The sequence below is a fragment of the Carassius carassius genome, chromosome 31 (genome assembly GCF_963082965.1).
Source record: "Carassius carassius chromosome 31, fCarCar2.1, whole genome shotgun sequence".
Lineage (NCBI taxonomy): Eukaryota > Metazoa > Chordata > Actinopteri > Cypriniformes > Cyprinidae > Carassius > Carassius carassius.
This window is the reverse complement of record NC_081785.1, coordinates 7,813,151-7,835,217: the sequence shown is the minus strand read 5'-3', so window position 1 is coordinate 7,835,217 and position 22,067 is coordinate 7,813,151. Positions and strand designations below refer to the sequence as shown.

Genomic DNA, 22,067 nt, shown 5'->3' with positions numbered 1-22,067 from the left:
TGTGTGACCCCCTTTTTGAGCGTTTCTCTTTTAAATGTATGTCTGAATAGGACGACTGAGTCAGCAGGGTTTTTTTGGAACCTGACCTGTCTGCACTGCTAAAGGTTTGGTAGCTAAGGAGAGTACCAGGAATCTGATGCATTGACAGACAGGGAGTGGATTGTTCCTTTCAGAATAACATTCACTCTGCACAGTGGAACCTAGGTCAGCCATTAGAACAGATATGGCAGCTGTAGTCTAAACTGTAGCTGGAGGTTTACTAAAAAAAAAAAAAAAAATAATAATAATAATAAAAAATAATAATAATAAAATAAATTGCTCATATCTGAAAATTTATAAAAGAGCAAATGTCCTTGCAATGTCTGGATATTTTTTAATGAAATATCAAGATTTTAGGTTATAATTTTCTTATGTATTTATATTTATTTAATATTTAATCTATTACATTACCATGGAAAACTTTTTTTTTTTACTTTTTATAACTACTTCTTTTCTTTTCTTTCTTTTCTTTTGAACTTTCTGTTTAACTGTTCTCAACATTGATAATAATAAGAAATGTTACTTGGGCACCAAATCAACATATTAGAATGATTTCTGAAGGATCATGTGACACTGAAGACTGGAGTAATGTCTGCTGAAAATTCAGCATCACAGGAATATAATAAAATAGAAATATTTATTTTAAATTGTAGTAATATGTCACAATATAAATGTTTTTGCTGTATTTGATCAAATAAATGCACCCTTGGTGAGCATAAGAGGTTTCTTTCAAACAAATTAAAATCTTGCTCTAGGAATTTTTAGACCTTAATGCTTCATTCTGGTTCTTCAAACTGGCATATTGATTTCTGGATTCTTTATAGCACACAAATGAAGAGTTCAGATGCAAAAGCCTCTAAGTGCCATCTGAAATTTCCATCTAAAATTAGCATTTTATCAGGTTCCTAGGCTTAGGTTCAGTAAGTTTACTTTAATGGTAATGTCTAGGTCACTTTATTACAGTGAAATAACTGAACATAAATATAGGAGGCTGATGAAAAGGCTTTTAAATATTTAGAATCTGAACTCGTCATATGTTTTTCAAATGAACTGCAAATAAGTAGCTTAGAAACTACAATAAAAGTTTTTGTGGAACTTTAAAGACATCAGAATCTAAAACACCATTTGGTTCTAATTGGAACCCAAGGTTGATCAGTCCATGAATCAGTGAATCTAAGTGCCTCTTTCTTCCCTGTGTGTTCTCTATGGCACAAATGCAAGTATAATGGATCAGTCAAAGCATGGTTAAGGATTTTACAGAGAGCATCCGAATGTAGCTGATGGATTAGCTCCGTGTGGAACGGCCCTTCATCCTCAGATCCAAGATGCTGATCTGCCTTCGATTGACTGCAATTCTGAAAATCTGTCTCTGTAACAGGGGGCCACATGTGTGTAATGTGAGTTTGAATGTGAAAGGACAGCAGATAAATTTAGTTAGCTGTGATTAGATTACACAAGGCTAGAATGAATGGGATCAGTTGGAGAGGTGACAGAGAAAGGCAGGGGGGAAACCACACAGACCCCTTTAACTCAATCCATTAAAGGACAACGACATATTCATTAAGTCAGGCCAGCCCAGGACTGAGGTTTAAAATGAGCTGCGGTCCCCCCTCCCACTGCTTCTCCTTTAAAAACTTCCTTCCTTTTCTCTTTCATATTGATGGTCATGGAGAGGACTTAAAGGTGACTGCAGTGGGGGTTTTGTGTGTGTGTATACCTTTCTATAGGCTTCTTCCCTGACTTTCACATATACGATACTGAGTTTTCTCTCTCTGACCAATCTAATCTTTAATCCGAGCACTTTAAAACAGCTCCATTTTTTCCCATGTATTAAAAAACATATGATGATGAAACAAACGGCCATTCACAGTCATTCTTTAAACATTAGCAAGTTTTAATAAACTTGTCTGTTGGTGATTCACAAGGGAAAAAATTTATATAGTCTGATTTTATGTTAAAAACTGATATATCAGGTGTGCTCAGTTCAGTAGAGATCTTCTACCAAAACATTCGTTAAGAAATCCTGTATAATTAGTTGTGTTAAAGCTTTAACTATTTTCACTCATGCAATTAAAACAATTACCATGTTGAAAATGATACTAGAGTATACTTCTTCCCTTATTCTACATTTTTCTTTCAAATGATCTGGAGAGTTTAACTGAATCAACTTCTTTATTGCAGTCCAGCCCTGTCATTCACCACAAGAAACTCCTGTCAGTGGGAAGGTGGGATGTTGAGTGATTGGCATTTTGGCCATCCAGACAACTTCCTCTGGTTGGAGGAAGAACATTAAAATGTCTGGGTCAAAATAACCTGCATCTCTAATGTCCTCTTTAACCTCTACCTGCTTTCAAGACAATAACTTTCCATGAGTTTCTCTAGAATAATGATCTACAGACATATATATTCCAGACATGAAAGTAAGTTATGTAAAGTGTGTGTATTTTTACTTACTTCTTGAATATATGTGTGTATACTTTTATATAAATACATACAAACACACACACAAATTCATCTAGTTTCCTATAGGCCTATATTTGTCTATTATTTTTACATCCTTAATGTGAGAAAACAATAATGGGAGAACTTATTTGACATTTCTGTGCTGCAAAGTGTCTATTTCAATACCAACTTTGGGCCAACATGTGCTGCATGTTTGGATTTAACTTTCAGTAAATCAGTCTGTAAAAAGACAGACAAAAAGTGAGGTGCATAGGTAAAGAAGGGTGCTGGAGTGTAGGGGGTTGGACAAACATCAAATTCACAGCCGTCAGAAACACATTCCAGACAGTGTGTGTCTGTGCAGTGGCTTGTGTGATATATTCTTCGGTACCTCCTACCATCGCAAAGGGTGAATGTTCAGACAGCTGGAACATTAGACATTGCGACAATGTATTTCGTCTTATATGTGATAAATGTGTGTGGATGTGTGCGTTTCCCATTTTCAAGTCAAGCTATGTGATCTGCTATGTGATCTGCTAAAATCACAGGTTTTATATGCAAATAATAAGATGCAAGTAACCTTATAATTGAGGGCCTATGAAGAAATGGGGTTATGAATTATGAAAGGAAGGGGGAAATGCTTTCCATCAGTGTTATTTTAGTTTTTATTATCTTAAATGTGTTTTTATATTTTCAATTTTGATTTTAATTATAGTTACAATTTTAGTAATTTTATATTGCCTTTCTTTTTTTATCTTTTTTTTCTTTATAGTTTTTATTCATTTTTATTTCAGTTTTAGTTTAAGCTATTTTGGTACATTGTTAAACTAAATACAAATGATTAATGTTGCCTGGCTGTTAAGCCTCTCACCAAAAAAACACAACTTTACCCCAAAGAACTAGTTAATAACCGACTGTTCTCGAATCTCCCTTTTATGTCCAAGATACTAGAAAGGTTAGTATCCTCACAATTATATTCCTTATTAGAGAAAAATGGTATCTGAGGATTTCCAGTCAGGATTTAGACTGTATCATAGTACTGAGACTGCTCTCCTTAGAGTTACAAATGACCTGCTCTTATCATCTGATCGTGGTTTTATCTCTCTGTTAGTGGTATTGGACCTTAGTGCTGCGTTCAACACTATTGACCACAACATTCTTTTGCATAGACTAGAAAACTTTGTTAGCATTAATGAAAGTGCATTAGCATGGTTTAAATCGTACTTATATGACCACCATCAATTCGTAGCAGTGAATGAAGAGGTATCATATCGATCACAAGTGCAGTATGGAGTACCTCAAGGCTCAGTAATAGGGCCGTTACTCTTCACGCTTTACATGTTACCCTTGGGAGATATCATCAGGAAACACAGTGTTAGCTTTCACTGTTATATTGATGATACTCAGCTCTGTATTCCTTTGCGGCCCGGCGAAACATACCAATTTGAAAAACTAGCGGAATGAAGGATTAAAGACCCATCTCTTTAACCTGATTTACACATAACACACTAACGCGCTTCTAATATCCAATCCGTTAAAGGATTTTTAGGCTGCATAAATGAGGTAAACCAGAACCGGGAACACTTCCCATAACACCCGATGTACTTGCTACATCGTTAGAAGAATGGCATCTACGCTAATATTAGTCTGTTTTTCTCTTATTCTGAGGTCACCGTAGCCACCAAATCCAGTCTGTATCCAGATCAGAGGGTCACTACAGTCACCCGGATCCAGTCAGTATCCAGGACAACTAGAGCCCTAGATACAGATCCCCTGTAAAAACCTTGTCTCAGACAACCACCGGGACAAGACCACAGGAAAAGGATGATTCTTCTGAACAATCTGACTTTGCTGCAGCCTGGAACTGAGCTGCTGGTTTCGTCTGGCCAGAGGAGAACTGGTCCCCTGACTGAGCCTGGTTTCTCCCATGGTTTTTCCTCCATTCTGTCACCGAAGGAGTTTTGGTTCCTTGCCGCTGTTGCCTCTGGCTTGCTTAGTTGGGGACACTTCATTTACAGCAATATCATTGACTTGATTGCAAATGATTGCAAAGATACTATTTAAACTGAACTGAGCTGGATGATGACATCACTGAGTTCAGTGATTAATTGCCTTTAACTGTCATTTTGCATTGTTGACACACTGTTTTCCTAATGTTGTTCAGTTGCTTTGACACAATCTGTTTTGTTTAAAGCGCTACATAAATAGAGGTGACTTGACATGACTTGGCAACTAGCTAAAAACAATTATTTTATATTTTATTTTATTTCAGTAAAAGTTCAAGTACCTTTTTATGGTTTTAGTTTTAGTTAACTTTAATAACCCATATATTTTGTTATCTGTCCTTCGTAGTTAGACTATAGTATTTTGGTCCTAGGCAAATTAAAAAGAGGCTAACATGGACCTACATCCTCAAAAACTGCGCATTGAATACAGTCCTAAGAAAAACAGTTGAGAACCACCAATCTACGCTGCCTGATACTGTTGTTGTTTATTCGAAGAGCCTTTTTGACGCCTCAGGCCTTAAGACACAAGCAAGAGCAGGTGAGTAGAGGGAGAGCAGATAGCTTTAATGGATTCAGGCTTTTTGTCAGAAACACCTTTTGAAAGCAAGCTTTAAAAAAACAATTGAGAGCCTTTTAAAGTCTTTGTCCTCCTCTTTCCTCTCTTCTATCCCTCTGTCTGTCTATCCTTTTTGTACTGAGGTGCATTTGACCTCTTAATCACTGCCTGAGGTGAGCTCCACATGGATAATGGATCTCACACACATACATATAGATTGTTGGTGTCTAAAAGTGTAAACAGGGTGCCTCTTCAAATTGCCATTGTCGAGTGTGAGAAGAGAGGAAGATCCTATCCTGGAGCACAGCGACCATGTCATTATGACCTCGGAAAAAGGGAAGTGCCTTCCTGATGTTAAAATCTCTATAAATTCCTTTATAATGGATGCAGATGCCCAAAAATCTACACAAAAATGTAAGCAACATAGCACCATATCAGCATATTAGAATGAAGACTGGAGTAATGGCTCCTGACAATATAGCTTTGGCTTCACAGGAATAAAATATATATTAAAATATATTCAAATAGAGAACAGTTATTTGAAATTTTAATAATATTGAATAATATTTGCATAATATGTCCCAGCAAACAATATCCTATGTAACTAGTTAACTGTGATCTTGTTCATGTAATTAATTATTACGTTATTATTATATAATCAATTATTTCTATTCACAGCCATAATTCATGTCCATTGTCTAATTTGATAATCAGCCTAATAAACACAATTACGTACAGTCAGCTGGTCATTAGCACAAAATAAACCATTTCAGGGGGATGCATGACCAGATCACCTAGGTTTAGTTTATTACCTAGATTTTAAATAATTACAAATTCAACTATTCAATATAAAAAAATAAAATAAAAAAAAAGATGAATTGCGGTATTGTGTTATTGCCGTGTCACTATAGCGACAGGAGGAAGTGTAGGTCTCAGGGGTCAGCGTGTGAGGTCATGGGGCGACACCCAGAACAGAACCTGATACCCTCTCAGTGTCACACCCCTCTGACAGATAAGGAAGTCCGTCAGGTGGTCAGAAGTTGTTACACAGCTAAAAAACCTCCATCATGGCCCCAGGGGCTCAGTGCGCTTCCTTAAATTCACACGTACGCATACAGTGAGATTCGAAAGTCTGGGATTCAAAATCTAATTTAAACCTGAAGATGTTTTAGGGTTTAGAAAATTTGAAAACAAAAATATGGCATGGCATTAAATAAGAAATATTTCAGATTCTGCACTCTTTCTAGGTCAAAACAAAATATTTATATTTGTTACCCAGATCATGTGACTCCTTGTACAGACAGTCAGATGCTTTTTGGATCATCTAAAATCATACTGGAGAACATGATCATTCGTTTTTTGCACAAACTTGTGAGTTTAAGTACTTCTGTCAATAAAGCAAAAGAAGGACAAACTAAGTTAAATACATTTCGAAATCATGTAATTTTTTCACCTCAACCTTTCATTTTATTATGAAAAATTGACAATTTTGCATAGAATTAGAGACTTTTTTTAGACTCCAGACCCAACAGTACATCCAGTATATAAGTCCTCTGGTATACCACCCTTTCTTTCTTTCAAACACACACACACACACACACAAACACACAGTGATGACAGAAAGCGTCTGAGAGGAGGGAAAACCCTTAGGAATCAAAGCAGGACATCTGTGTCTTTGTGTGTGTATGTGACTCAAGAGTGTGTGGAGACTACCGTGTTGAAAGATTTCTGCAAGTGAAGAAATACTGTCTTCCATCTCTCTTTCTTTTGCAGTATTCTTTATATTTTATTAATAGTCCTGTATTTCCCTAATAATAATCTCACTGCATTCTCTTTAACTATCATAATCCTTTATTAAAGCATCTGATGGAGCCTGTTCACACTGAGTGGCGTCTCTTTGTCCAGCAGGAAGGGTTTTTTGTTCTGTTGACAGATGAGGCTGTACCTCTGATCATCGGCCGAGACACTTTCTCTCCCCCTGACCCCTCCACTGAGCCCAGAAGCTGCGGCCGAGAACTGATGATTGAGGAGCTTTAGAGAGCAAGGGATAAGGTGACCACTTAAAACACAGTTGTGTAGGTCTCCTACTGCATATCTCTGTGTTGGTGAGAATTTGTGTGTGCACTTCTTCACCAAAGATTTCACATCAATGGAGTAGTATGTTTGAACAGTTTAGCATAAACACCATGTATGCTTTGTGTGTGAGTGTGCAGGTGTTTAAGCTATATTTTGGGATCAAAAATTATGAAAGTATCTCTAGAAACTAGCTAAACTGAGGGTTTCAACCAAAGAGGAAATGATTAATGTAGGCACTCTTCTAATAAATTAGTCACTTCTAAAAATGCCAATTATTGGGTTGAGGGATTAAAACCACAATGAAATGGAAGTAGTTATAGTAAATCCGAGTAAAAAGCTTTTTGGGAAAAAAATGGTTGAGCAGAGACTTGGTTCTGATCTGAATGTGAGCTTGCAGTCGATTTAAGAAAAGGGAAGGGTTTATGATTGGAGAAGTCTGTTGTTTCACTGGAAGATCGATTTGTGACATTTTGAAAAGAACTATGATGTCATATGCATGGATAAATTGTTCACAATAAAATCTATAATATGTATTTAGAAAATAGGTGGGAAATTTTGATTTCAACCCAACTTTAAGGTTTCACTAGGGTTAGTTTGTAAAGTTAAATAAAATAAAAAAAACTCTCCATGATCATCGGGGTTGTGGGCTGTTCCAAGGATGTTGCTACAAGATTGCTAATGTACTCTGCCTTTTCATGCATTACTATGTGGTTGCTTTGGTATTTTCAGTAGTTGCTATGTGGCTGTATACTAGCAAAGAGAGCCCCCAAATTTGTATCATACTCTGGTACCTTGATATGCCTATAGGGTCTGCCATTTAATTTAAGACATGTTTGTCTGTTCTACCATCTGCCAGGTGAAAATTACACTACAATACATTAAACTTAAAAAAAATAAAAAATAAATAAAATAGAAATTGTCACTTTTAAAAGTATAGTCACAGAATTTGAGATTTTATCTCAATAGAAGTCAATGCGATGCCTCAAAATAAAATTTTAACGAGTTAAATGTGTGTGTGTGTGTCTGGAAAGCAGACAGTAGGTTATATCTGTCATTAAGAGCAAGTCTGAACAGAAAAAGGGACATTTTCAGCACATCACCTAAGCAGCCACAGTAAAATAATCCACCAAATGTGTATCCTTAAAGTTAATCAAAGAAAATCTTGATATCAAAGATCAGCATTGTCATTAAAGGCAACACTCTTCAAGTGTCTGTTTGGGAAAAATCAACAAAACGATATTATTGCCTTAGTCAACATTACCAGTTTCATGTTTCATGTTAATTGTGATAAATTTCACAAAGGTAAAATTCCGTTCTAATTTATCTGTAGTTGTGATGTGGTTTTAGTGACTTCTTTGATGATGTTATCGTTTGGCATCTGACAAATGATGGGTAAATTTATGGAAATATTTACTTATGATTCATCAGTTTTATAAGATCAAAAGTAAACATCAAATAAGAAAAAGGTAACAGTATGTAATAGAACTAAGTACAGTAGAAGTACAATTACTATAAAAAATTATATAAAAATGGCACAGGGTTCCTTTGGCTTTTGCCAGATGATTAATCTTGTATTTGATATCTGGAGTAAGAGTGTTGAATTATTACAACTTTCATTAATTCTGTACTTATCTGAACATGAACATAAATATATCTGGATATTTTGAAAACAGTAAATATCAGTGATATCTGAATCTTGAATGAATGTTTAAATATGCACTAATTACTCATGAATCACTGATCCTTGTGTATTTTAAAATATAGTGCCTCTGAATGTTTATTTGGTGTGTACAGCACATATATGTGAGAGGAGACCTGGCCATGAGTGTGTGACTATGTGGCAAGTCCTTGCATGTCTTTAACCTGACTTTGAGCTGTAGCTGGTATTCTGAGTCTCTGTTGTTAAAATTAATAACAGGATTTGTTCAACCACCCCAGACAGAGAATGTCTTCCTCTCTATCTGTCCTTTCTCACTCTGACCTTATTTGACATAGTTTAAACATCAGAAATCATTCAAGAAAGACAAATGAAAACTAGCCAACTTCATCTTCTGACCTGTTTTAAGAATGTAGCTTGGAAATAACAAAAGCAGCTCTATAGAGGGCCTGAGATCACAGTAACAAGAGGGAAATGAGACAGAACCTTTCTTCTGTTTGTATGTAACAATATTATTCAGAATGAAATCTATATAATTATGTCAACTTTTTTTATGAAATAAATATTTTATGACATATGTAGGCTATATATATATATAATATAGAAATGGTTTGCAAGATTACTGTAGCCTACACAAAGCGCAAAATAACTGAAAATGTAACCGCATCCTGATAATTATCTTTAAAAGCTTAAACTTTCAGACTGCGTATATTTTGCGCAGTCTGACTATAATTCAGGATGCAAATCTTCTTTAAAATTTCATCTTTAAAATTTACATTAATAGTCATACTGCGATAAATATCCTATAGGCCTACGCAAACGCTCTCGAACTGAAATAATAACTTCTGCTCGATCAATGTCTGTATCGGACGTAGAGCCTACAAGTAACATCATTAAAATATATATATATATATTTAAACATCACTAATATGTTACAAAATCTAGGTTTGTTTAAGATAAAGTTAATTTTCTCGGGGCGACAAAATAAAAGAAAGTTGCGCAAGTAGGCCTACCTAAATTATCCACAGACTAAAAATTTATAATATGTGAAATGGTTAAATTACATGTGTTCTAACGAAGGAAATTTTTGATTTTTTTTTAAAGTTATTTAACACAATGCAGCTTCTCTGTAAACAAATGCAAACATGCTATTTTCGATTGTCTGAAGATAATTTAATCTAAATTAATTAGCAGAATAACATTTTTTTTACACAAAACATTTTTTATGTAGACATAAACTAGAATGCTGGCCAAAAATGCAGTGCATGAAAATGATGACAAGAGGATCGAATGGAATTCTAATGAGGAAATAGGCGATAAGTAATACCACAACAATCTCTCTCTCTCTCTCTCTCTCTCTCTCTCTCGCTCTCTCTCTCTCTCTGTGTGTGTATAAACTACGAACATTTCCCATACAAAAAAAAAAGAAAAGAAAAAAGCCTGCTCACACGTCACTGAAGGTGGATCAAAACATGTGCCTCTACCTATAAAGCTAGAGCGCGCGAGATGCACAGAAGACTCACATAAGAGAGAATCTGGAAGTTTCACTGGATATCTTCGGTATGCTTTTACACCCGTGTTGAGGTGAGTAGCCTACACACTCGTTGTACGTCTCTGTTTCACTTGTAAGGTCACCATTACCTTTGTTATTAAGATCATGTTGTTATTTTAGATTAAGGATTGCATGCTTTAGCCAAAGATCTGACAAAAACATATTTGTTACACCATTCGATAAAGTGTCTTCATCGATTATAAGTGAGAACAATCCGCTTATCAGAAGTCATTTTTCACTGTAGCTATATGATTCTTCGGAGATTTAAATCTCTTATTGTTTCACTATGTTCTTCAAATGAAGATAGAACCTTAATAAAAGAACTAAAGAATAAAAGTTGTTTATGTACACCATACAATATACAAGTTTAACTATGAAGCGTGTTCAGGAAGAGTGATTTTCATCTCATTTTCAAAACGTCAAGTTCGTTTCGAACTGTTTGATTTCGAGAGCAAGGCTGTTCCAGGGGTTGCACCCCAAGAAAAGATGGGAAACTCGGATGAAAGACATGCCAGCGCATGCAACTTGTAAAACTGTTTGGAATAGTTGTCAGTTTCTTGGAAGCTGGAGAAATTGACAGCACGGTAGATCTCCTCTCTTCATAAAACCCATGTTAAACCCGCGTAATGTCCTATTTTTATTCCATTCCTAGATTTGCATAAGCGCTTCTTGACACAACTTTTGGACGCGCTGCAGAAGAAGAAATCATCACTGGAACAACACGCACGTGGATTCTTTGCTTTCTTTTTTTAATTGTTGGAGATGTTCGGGCACGATATCTGCCTCGTGTCCGCGTTGCTGGCGGCTGCCGGTGCTGTCTTACCGGCTCTGCTGTTGCTTGCGGTTTCGCGGCTGCTGTGGGAGATCAGGTGGAGCATCACCCGGGATCGGACGTGTAAACTCCCACTGCCGCAGGGCTCCATGGGCTGGCCGCTGGTCGGAGAAACTTTTCACTGGCTTATCCAGGTAAGACTTGTCACATAAATAAAATTATATATGTTTCTCTAAATTCTTTTTGCTCTTATTTATAATTTATTGATTATGAATTTAGGCTTTGTTCCCTTGATAAGCTAAGTAACACTTAGAGTTCTAATAGGCCAAGCTATATATAGGCCTATACATTGTAATTTTATCTCATTCAAATGTTTTAGAAGTAAAAAAATGAATTAGTTAGGCTATATATTTTACAATGAAATATGAAGGCCTAAGAAAAAACTGTTAAAATCGGATCTTGAATTATCTTGGCAGGGTCATTGCGAAATAGGTCTGTAATTTTATTTAGGCAACTCTTTCGTTTTGTGAAAAGTGTTTTGGCGCCACGAGCGCATTTAACAAATTGTAAACAATGCATTTAAACAATATACACGTACTAACATTTTCTTACTGTTTAGATCTATAATAATGAGTAAAATTACAGACTTATTTCGCAATGACCCCTCCTAAATAAATCGAGAACTGATTTTAACAGTTTTTTTTTCCTTAGGCCTACATATTACATTGTTAAGCTGGGTACAGTTGGTAGCTACGCTTTTTGCTTTTTCCTTTACCACACCAAAACCAGGGACAGAAAATAAGTTATTTTTCACATGACAGTTCCTTTACTTGTCTACTAAAATATTAATAATTATTAACACGCACAAGTAGGTCATATTTGCCACAATTAGCTCATAAACACAAGCTTTTTTGTTTCAACTGTACCCATGTTGGTTTTGTACAGTAATGGCAAACAGCAATAATAAAACAGATCAAATGCAAACAAAAACCTAATAAACATAACACAATAACGTCATGCAAGTAAACTGCATGTGCCGCAATAGGATTCTGCTGTGAGTACATTTGATACATCGTGTCTCATCTGTACCCCGCTGACCACATCGAACATTTCTCTAGATTTTACGATGACCTTACATGACATAAAGCCATGCAATATGTCAGTTTTTAGAGCACAGATTAAGCTTTACGAAAATGTAAGTTACCTTTAAAAGTCATGTAAGGATGACAAGCTATTCAATGTGGAAGGGATGTGGTGAAGTGAAAAACATAACCTTGGGAAAAAAAAACTTTTGCCGATATCTTCGGACTGGAGAAGTACATGTACAGGTGCCTCTCAATAAATTAGATTGCCTTGGAAAAGCTCATTTCAGTAATTCAACTCAAATTGTGAAACTCATGTATTAAATTCAATGCACACAGACTGAAGTATAAGTCTTTGGTTCTTTTAATTGTGATGATTTTGACTCACATTTAACAAAAACCCACCAATCTCAGCAAATTAGAATATGGTGACATGCCAATCAGCTAATCAACTCAAAACACCTGCAAAAGTTTCCTGAGCCTTCAAAATGGTCTCTCAGTTTGGTTCACTAGGCTACACAATCATGGGGAAGACTGCTGATCTGACAGTTGTCCAGAAAACAATCATTAACACCCTTCAAAAGGAGGGTAAGCCACAAACGTTCATTGCCAAAGAAGCTGGCTGTTCACAGAGTGCTGTATCCAAGCATGTTAACAGAAAGTTGAGTAGAAGGAAAAAGTGTGGAGGAAAAAGATGCCCAACCAACCGAGAGAACTGCAGCCTTGTGAGGATTGTCAAACATAATCGATTCATGAATTTGAATGAACTTCACAAGGAATGGACTGAGGCTGGGGTCAAGGCATCAAGAGCCACCACACACAGACGTGTCAAGGAATTTGCTGAACCACAGACAACGTCAGAGGTGTCTTACCTGGGCTAAGGAGAATAAGAACTGGACTGTTGCCCAGTGGTCCAAAGACCTCGGTTCAGATGAGAGCAAGTTTTGTATTTCATTTGGAAACCAAGGTCCTAGAGTCTAGAGAAGCTCATAGCCCAAGTTGCTTGAAGTCCGGTGTTAAGTTTCCACAGTCTGTGATGATTTGTGGTGCAGTGTCATCTGCTGGTATTGGTCCATTGTGTTTTTTTTTAAAACCAAAGTCACTGCACCTTTTTTCCAAGAAACTTCATGCTTCCTTCTGCTGACCAGCTTTTTGAAGATGCTGATTTCATTTTCCAGCAGTATTTGACACCTGCCCACACTGCCAAAAACACCAAAAGTTGGTTAAATGACCATGGTGTTGGGGTGCTTGACTGGCCAGCAAACTCACCAGACCTGAACCTCATAGAGAATCTATGGGGTATTGTCAAGAGGAAGATGAGAAACAATAGACCAAACAATGCAGATGAGCTGAAGGCCACTGTCAAAGAAACCTGGGCTTCCATTCCACCCCAGCAGTGCCACAAACTGATCACCTCCATTCCACACTGAATTGAGGCAGTAATTAAAGCAAAAGGAGCCCCTACCAAGTAATGAGTACATGTACAGTAAATGAACATACTTTCCAGAAGGCCAACAATTCACTAAAATGTTTTTCTTTATTGATCTTATGAAGTTTTCTAATTTGTTAAGATAGTGCATTGGTGGGTTTTTGTGAAATGTGAGCCAAAATCATCACAATTAAAAGAACCAAGACTTATTGAAATAAATGAACTTTTCCACGACATTCTAATTTATTGAGACACACCTGTGCTTCAAATTCCCCACCATCGAAGAGGACTGTAATACCCATGTGCAAAGCAAATATCACAGATCAGACTTGTTGTGCACAATAGTTAAGGTGTTTCAAATGTACCCCTGTACCAACTATACCTGGTCTACCCTATATAGCCTAACTAAATAATGATTTATAAAGCTGATTTATATTACAAGTATAAACATTTAGCACACTCTGACTCACATTTGTGGTTACTGTAAGTTCTTTAAAAAAGAATGTAAAGCGTAGCTATGAAAACAACAAAGAAAATAAATTGACCACAACTGACTACAGATCAAATTAATTCGTGATCACGAGAAAACAACTTTCGTTATATTGTGATCACAAGAAAATAACTTATGTCGAGATTACGATATAATTAAGTCATGATCGCGACAAAACAAGAAAGAAAATGTAATAATCCATAGTCTCTTAGGGCTTCCGTAAAGTTTCTCTGCTGGCCTAATGTACAAATCCACAAGGGCAATTATTCTTTGCATGTGTGGACTTGATGAGGGTGTAATTCTCCACTGTGTTTAAAACAGACGTTTTCACCTTGATTTAATGCACAGTGGCAGAACTCATCAATCCATTGCAGAAAAAACAAACGAGAAATAAATAAATAAATAAAATTGCAAGACGTAGGCCTGGAAAGTTAATAAAGTAGTATGGACATTTCTACATACATTTTTGTAGTTATTGTCAACTCTATAAATCATAAAAAAAAATACTTATAGTCACAAATGACTTGAAAAGTCTTAGAAATAATTGGTTAAAAGTAATGAGGACCCGGGGTATTGCATGAAAGATTTTACATGAAACTCTATGGTGTTGTATCAGGGATCCAGCTTTCACATCTCCAGACGCGAGAAACATGGAAATGTTTTTAAAACTCACCTTTTGGGCAAACCCCTTATCCGAGTGACCGGTGCAGAAAACATCCGTAAGATTCTGCTGGGTGAACACACGCTAGTGTGCACGCAGTGGCCCCAGAGCACACGCATCATCCTGGGGCCCAACACTCTGGTAAACTCAGTTGGTGACCTGCACAAGAGGAAAAGAAAAGTAAGTGTATCTCTTATAAATAACCCTTAAAAGATGAAGGCTTTACTGTTTGCTATAGCCTCACAAAAATGTATATTTCATTTCCAGCCATTAATGTTGCAATAAATAGTTCAGCATTTGATCAATACAATTTAGATTTCTATTCGCTTCCTAGATCCTTGCAAAAGTGTTTAGCCGTGGAGCGCTGGAGGCCTATCTGTCACACCTTCAAGATGTCGTCAAGTCTGAAATTGCGAAGTGGTGCGCCGAGACCGGGTCTGTGGATGTCTACACCGCAGCCAAGTCCCTAACTTTCCGCATCGCAGTGCGAGTCCTGCTCGGTCTGCGGCTGGAGGAGCAGAAAATCACTTCTCTCTCCAAAACCTTTGAACAGCTCATGAGCAATCTATTTTCTCTTCCTATTGACACCCCCATAAGCGGCCTGCGTAAGGTGAGAATAAGTCCAGTTCTGATCTTTCTTCCACAAGCTAATAGTCACACTGTCTCACAGCTTGAGCAAACAAAATTGAGTACATTTCCAAGTCACTAGATGAATGTCTAAATCTTGGTCATTTTCGAGAACTTTAATTCATGAACACAATCTATTGTTTTGTTGTAGGGAATCAGGGCCCGTGAGATTCTGCAGTCTGCCATGGAGAAGATCATAGAAGAGAAACTGAAAAAGCAGCCAAGCAGTGATTATTGTGACGCTTTTGACTATATGCTGAGCAGTGCAAAGGAAGATGACTACGAGCTTACAATGCAAGAACTCAAGGTAAACCTTACAGTAGAAGGCCAAATCCAAATTTATTGTGTGCTATCTTTGTACTATTACCTAGCTTTAATTATTTTATTTTGTAGAATTATATTTTGCTTCCATCACTGATGATGATCCCATGACAATGTTTTGATCCAATTACATTTTTAAATTAATTTATTTATTTATACCCACATCCACAGACACACATGTATATATGTATAAAACCACAAGCCAAAAGTTTGCAGTAATTCTTTTTTATTTCTTTTTATTATTTTTTGTTTTGTTTTTGAAAAAACACTCTTCCATGGTGGCATTTATTTGATAAAAAATGTAGCAAACAGTAATATTGTAAATATTATTTAAAAAAATTGTATAACAATAAATTAATACCTTTATTCAAGGATGCACTAAACTGATCAAAAGTGACAGTAAAGACATTTATAATGTGACCAAAGATTTATATTACAAGTAAATGCTGTTCATTTGAACTTTCTATTCATCAGAGAATTCTGAAAAATGTATTAAGTTTTTAAAAAAAATATAAAGCAGCAAAAAACTTTTCAGCTTTGATAATAATAACCATTATTATATATACATTTATATTACTGTTTTTACTGTATTTTTGAGCAAATAAATGTAGCCTTGGTGAGCATGAAATACAATTGTAAGTTTTTCCAAATTTTCCAAATTTGTGATTATTCCAAACTTTTGTCTTCTAGTGAGTATATGTAAATGCAAAATAAATTGCTATTCTAATTGTTAATTGTTTGCATTTCATTTTTGTCATTTTATTTCATCTGAATATATGTTTGTTAACTAAATAAATAAAAATGCATTTTAGGAAACCGCAGTAGAGTTAATCTTCGCTGCTCACTCCACTACTGCCAGTGCATCAACATCCCTCATCCTGCAGCTCCTGCGTCATCCAGATGTGAGTGAGCGCGCCAGAGCAGAGCTGGAAAGCGAGGGGTTGATTGGTGATGTGTACGGATACTGCCACGCTCGTTGCCATGGGAACGTCATCAGTGAGGAAAGCGGTGCTGCTGAGAAGAGTACCAGTGAGTGGAGATCAGCAATGAATAAAACAATGTGTTTTGAAGCAGGGGACAAGGAAGAGGTGCATTGTTCTCGGACCCATGTCCCTTACCTTAGTTTGGAGAAACTGAATCAACTTTCTTATATGGACTGTGTGGTCAGAGAGGTGCTTCGATTCCTCCCACCGGTGTCTGGGGGATACAGGACAGTTCTGCAAACATTTGAATTAAACGTAAGTGGTTTTGTTTTGGTTTGGTTTTTGTATTTGGCCAAAATAAGTACAGCAAATTCCATTTTTAGATATTGTATTCGTAGTTTGCAATGGTAAATGGTATAAAAAATGGTATAAAATAATTTAGTGTTCTTGTCAGTAACATTTTATTTTAGAAACATTACTATATATATATATATATATATATATATATATATATATATTCTGCATTATAAAATTATATGGTGTGTATAAAATGTGCATCTAACACAAAAATCATGTAAAAACAAAAAATTAAATGATATTTTAACATTTTATTTAAGGAACATTAAAAAATCATGATATAATTTAAATAAAAAATAAAAGTAGTTGTCGTAGTAACAATAATAAGACGTTACTGATGAAAACATGGATGTAAAATGTTTTTTGCGCACTAAACACAAAAAAGGTGTAAAAATGTTTAAGATGACAAATTTTATAATTACTTTATATATTTTGAGGTCTCAGAAAGGTCTAGAAGGCAATGTGCTCTAATTTAATAATTCGTATATTGTTCATCTGCAGGGTTATCAGATCCCGAAGGGCTGGAGCATCATGTACAGCATCCGTGACACGCATGAGACAGCAGAAGCGTATCAGAACCCAGAGCTCTTCGACCCGGACCGGTTCTGCACGGATCGAAACGAGAGCAAATCCGACCGCTTCAGTTACGTCCCTTTCGGAGGCGGTGTGAGGAGGTGCATCGGCCGAGAGCTAGCTTTGATGGTGCTGAAAACTCTTGCAGTGGAGTTGCTCGCCACAGTGGATTGCACTTTGGCGACAGAAACATATCCAAGGATGCAGACGGTGCCAATCGTGCATCCTGTCAATGGATTGCACGTGTTTTTTAACTACAGAACCCACGGAGTTGAGAGAAACCAGAGGGAGTCCACACATATATAAACAACAACATTAAAAAAACTTCATTGAGACACAGTACAACATAGAACGTCAACACAAAGACATACAATTGCTTTTGAGAATCATGTACAATCATGCAGTTTCCTTTCTGATGTTTATGTAAAGCAAAACATCTGGAAATGGATGGAATGATGAACTTGACCCATTCATTAGATAATGCAAAGTCTTGCAATCTTGTTTTTAATGAATTTGTGAAAAGAGTGAATGAAAAAGTTACTTAAGCCTGTGTAAAAGCCTGTTAGGTTTGAATAAGCAAGCCATTTTGATGTGCACGAGGACGTCTAAAAAATAGAAGAGAAATGCATTTAAATTCATTTATTCTTTAATTTCAGCCTTGTATGTTATATATAAACAAAACCTGTTTTTGTTTTATTATATGAAGTAGAAACACAAATAAGCTCTATTTATATTTTTTCTCAAGTAAATAGAAATAGCTCACTTAATAAAAAAATAATATCACACCACTTTCTAATTGCTAGGCCACTGTACTATTAAAATGACTAGTTGTCTATAAGTGCTGTCCTTGCGGTTCTGTACTCTAGAACTTACAGAAGTTACATATTGCTTTAAACCATGTAAATAGTTGACTAATGCATAGTTATTTTTGTTTATCGTGAATGTAAGCTGTGAAAAAATATTCTTGCGCTGTGAACTGGGGGAACAGTTTAAATACAGGGAAGGAGAAAACAAGCAGCACTTTTTCTCCAAATTAGGAGTATATGTTTATACATGTTGTGTCAATACTTATAATACTTGTAGTTACCGTGGTCATGCTTGTCTTGTGGAGTAGTGCTCATGTTGTATATCTTTTATGGTATCTATTCTGAAATGTGCATTTGGAGTTCTGGTATAGTGTTTAAGATGTCTCTGTTCAATAAAGAGATTTGATGTTTTTATTTGCACATTGTTGAGCGTGAACATTGTGTTTTGGAGTCAGTGAGAGCAATTTAGATAAAATAGAGCTGTGCCTGTATCGACCAGCAGTAGACATGCAGGCTCTCGTAGCAATACAAACTTTTTGAAAGATTTTAAGGTCACTGAGCAAAAGAGGAAGCAGCTTTCACACATGTATGGACATAAAACTGACAAAAGAATCTGTCATGGACTGACACACACACACACACACACACACACACACCCTTAAGACTATCAGCCGAAGGGCACACAAACATACCAGATGGAGAGCATACAGTGTGCCTCAGTGTCAAGGGTGCAAGATATATTCGAGAGGATGAGAGTGGTTAGAGAGGTAGGATAAAGAAAGGTTATAGTTAAGTAGAAACAGATGGAAGAAGGGATTTTTAATGTCATCCTAAAGGAATCATGTGACTCTATTGTGATCTTAACCTTGATCATATAAAAATAACACGAGTAAAAGGGAAATATATACAAATATATGTACAGAGTCAAAAAATTTGTTTCTGTTCTGCTGAAGAAGTCAGTGTTAATAGTCGTCTTTTTTCCCTTTCAGCCTGTTTGGTCTAACAAATAAATTTCCTTTGTAATCCATGCAGTATCATCCTATTTCCCGTTTTATTTTTCCATCGTGCCCCGAGGCAGGATCAGAGTTCAGCTGAACTTCTGAACCGGATTACTTTTTGTGTATGTGTGTATAGATAATGTCACACCTTCAATCATCTGACTGACAGCGGTATAAACAGCATGATTTGTAAGTGCCAAATGACTTAAACACACTTTTAAGGTTACTATCAGCCATCCTAACTTACCTACTCTGAATATGGGCTGGTGAAGAGTTAAATTTCGAAATCTGAATGGTCTTTGAGCTAGATAAACCCATTCGAGCATGAACATCATCAGCTACAGGTAACATGTGAATTGTTTGTGAGGGATCAGTCACGGTGGAAGCTGTGTGTGGTGTGTCATGACCTCTGTTGGCAGTATCAGTATGTGTGTTGGAATGCAGAAGCAGCAGCTGGTGTCTACACTGTAATTACCCCACAGCACAAATGCATCCTGACCCAAACACACACACACACGTGCACATCACCCCTCTGTAGTTAGAGTTCACAAAACAAGGGCAAAGGTAAGTGAACACACATTTGCTGCACATCCTCAATCGTTCAGTGTATGCCTATGCATTATTTTATTAATAAATCAATATGCCAGATCGATAGATAGATAGATAGATAGATAGATAGATAGATAGATAGATAGATAGATAGATAGATAGATAGATAGATAGATAGATAGATAGATAGATAGATAGATAGATAGATAGATAGATAGATAGATTCAAATTCAGCCTTCGTAAGAATGAGGATATCACCTCGACATGACTTCTACAGCTTACTGCAACTTCAAATAACCGGCTATAGATCACATTATTTCCTGTTGTTCTTTGGAACATAATCATCTTCACCTCAGGTGCACATATCATTGCCTACTGTACTTCCCTTAAGGGGAATATTCATTCATGAGGATAACATGAGGGAAAATATCCAGCTGACTGTGACGGGACTTGCTGTTGACCTGAGTTGACTGAATTTGAGTTATACAGAAATTCTCCCCACAGCCTTTGGGTGAATCAAAGCAAATGTGCATGCAGTGCTGCATTCTTAAAGTCATTCATCAGACAGTGATATAGAAGTTGGGTGGGATTTCAGGCTTCAATAACAGTGATTGACATGCTTTAATAAAGAAGAATCAGTGTAACAATAATGCTACACCCAATGTCAGCACATCTGCATAAGCTTTTGATGCAGCAAAAATGCGTATGAATGAATAGGTTCAGCTCGACTGAGTGTCTACAAAAATTCAGGGAGGACTTGGTGGAGTTTCATGGGTAAATGCACTTTTTAGAGCTAAAATCGTATGGGATTATATATACAGTATAGTGGCATCTCAATTCACAAATCTGTCATCGGTCTAGATGGTTACTAGTGATACTGTCACATAATGATAAAAAATCTTTTCAAATGTCATTCAGACTAGCTTGGCTAACTGCATGCATTTACTTTGTGTTGCATGTGTTAACATCTGCATGTTTTACTAAATAATATTTCCATAATTTCCATTCAACATCTGAATCATCACTTCTCTGAAAAAAATTAAAATAAAATGTTGCATGAAAGCAAAAGCCACATATTGGATCATCTAAATTTTTTTTTTTTAAAAAGCACATAAGTGGAGTTTCCAGCCTTTTTTGTGATCTAGTGATCCTTGGGGAGCACTTTCTTGTGGAGTTTTAAACCAACTTTTTCCAGCACACCTGTCTGGAAGGTTCTAGTGACCTTGGAGGCCTTGATTACCAGGTTCAGGTGTTAATTAGGGTTACAGATAAATCAGGCAGGAAGGCGGTCCTCCAGGATCAAGGTTGGAAATCTCCTGATCTTTTAATTATTTTAATAATTTACTTGAAGTACATCCTGAGATTTTTGATGTTGTTGTAACTTTTCAATATACTTCATTTATATTTCCATAATTTATATATTAACTTTATGTATATTGTTGTTTTGTCTTGAAATACATGTACTTATGTAAAATATAGCATAATAAAAGGCAATATTTGACTGTATCTATTAAAAATAAAATAAAGAGTTTGGATAAGCATATTACCAGATGTTTATTTCTGTTTGTTTTATCCTAGTGTTTTATGGTGTCTCCTCAGGTAGGTAAGGAAAGTCGAATCTTACAAAGTACTTACAATTTGCTCATCATCTAACACTAGATAGACAGAGAGAGACAGACAGATAGATAGATAGATAAATAATCACGTGCGTCATCACTACGACACACCCTTTACGGCATTGGTTCTGGCTTTTGTTCAAACAGAGCTTGTTCCAGGACTGAACCTGGCAATGTTACTAACTTTATTGCTGCTGCCACTGCCACCGCCATGTTGTGAAGACGCTGTGTGTTTCGTTGGAAAAAACAAAAGTTCTTTGTTTGGCCTTCCAAAAAAAGGGGCATGAAATGAGTGGTTACATTGTATTTACAACACTATTCCAGAAAAGTTCAACCCAAATATTCAGATGTGTGCATCGTGTTTTATGGAGGACTGATTCCTGAACCTGGTAGAGTAGACTACAGTGCTGGCTGTTCTCACAGTCTGTAAGTAGGTTTTGACGATTCAAAGGCTAGTTTTGAGCAGTGTAGAGTAGTGTTGTTTGTCATTTCTCTGATCACAAATGGATAACATGGTTTTATGTTTATGTGGCAC

At 36.3% G+C, this 22,067-nt stretch overlaps 1 protein-coding gene across 1 annotated transcript; it reads left to right on the top strand.

The window, feature by feature from the left end:
- The first annotated feature begins 10,198 nt into the window (after nt 1-10,198).
- On the top strand, nt 10,199-17,876 carry LOC132112030 (cytochrome P450 26B1-like). Its single transcript, XM_059519624.1, has 7 exons — nt 10,199-10,360; nt 10,981-11,294; nt 14,718-14,942; nt 15,097-15,372; nt 15,541-15,696; nt 16,523-16,948; nt 17,492-17,876. The coding sequence occupies exons 2-7, from the start codon at nt 11,091-11,093 to the stop codon at nt 17,867-17,869; spliced, it is 1,665 nt and encodes a 554-aa protein (XP_059375607.1). The 5' UTR covers nt 10,199-10,360; nt 10,981-11,090; the 3' UTR covers nt 17,870-17,876.
- The last annotated feature ends 4,191 nt before the right edge of the window (nt 17,877-22,067 follow it).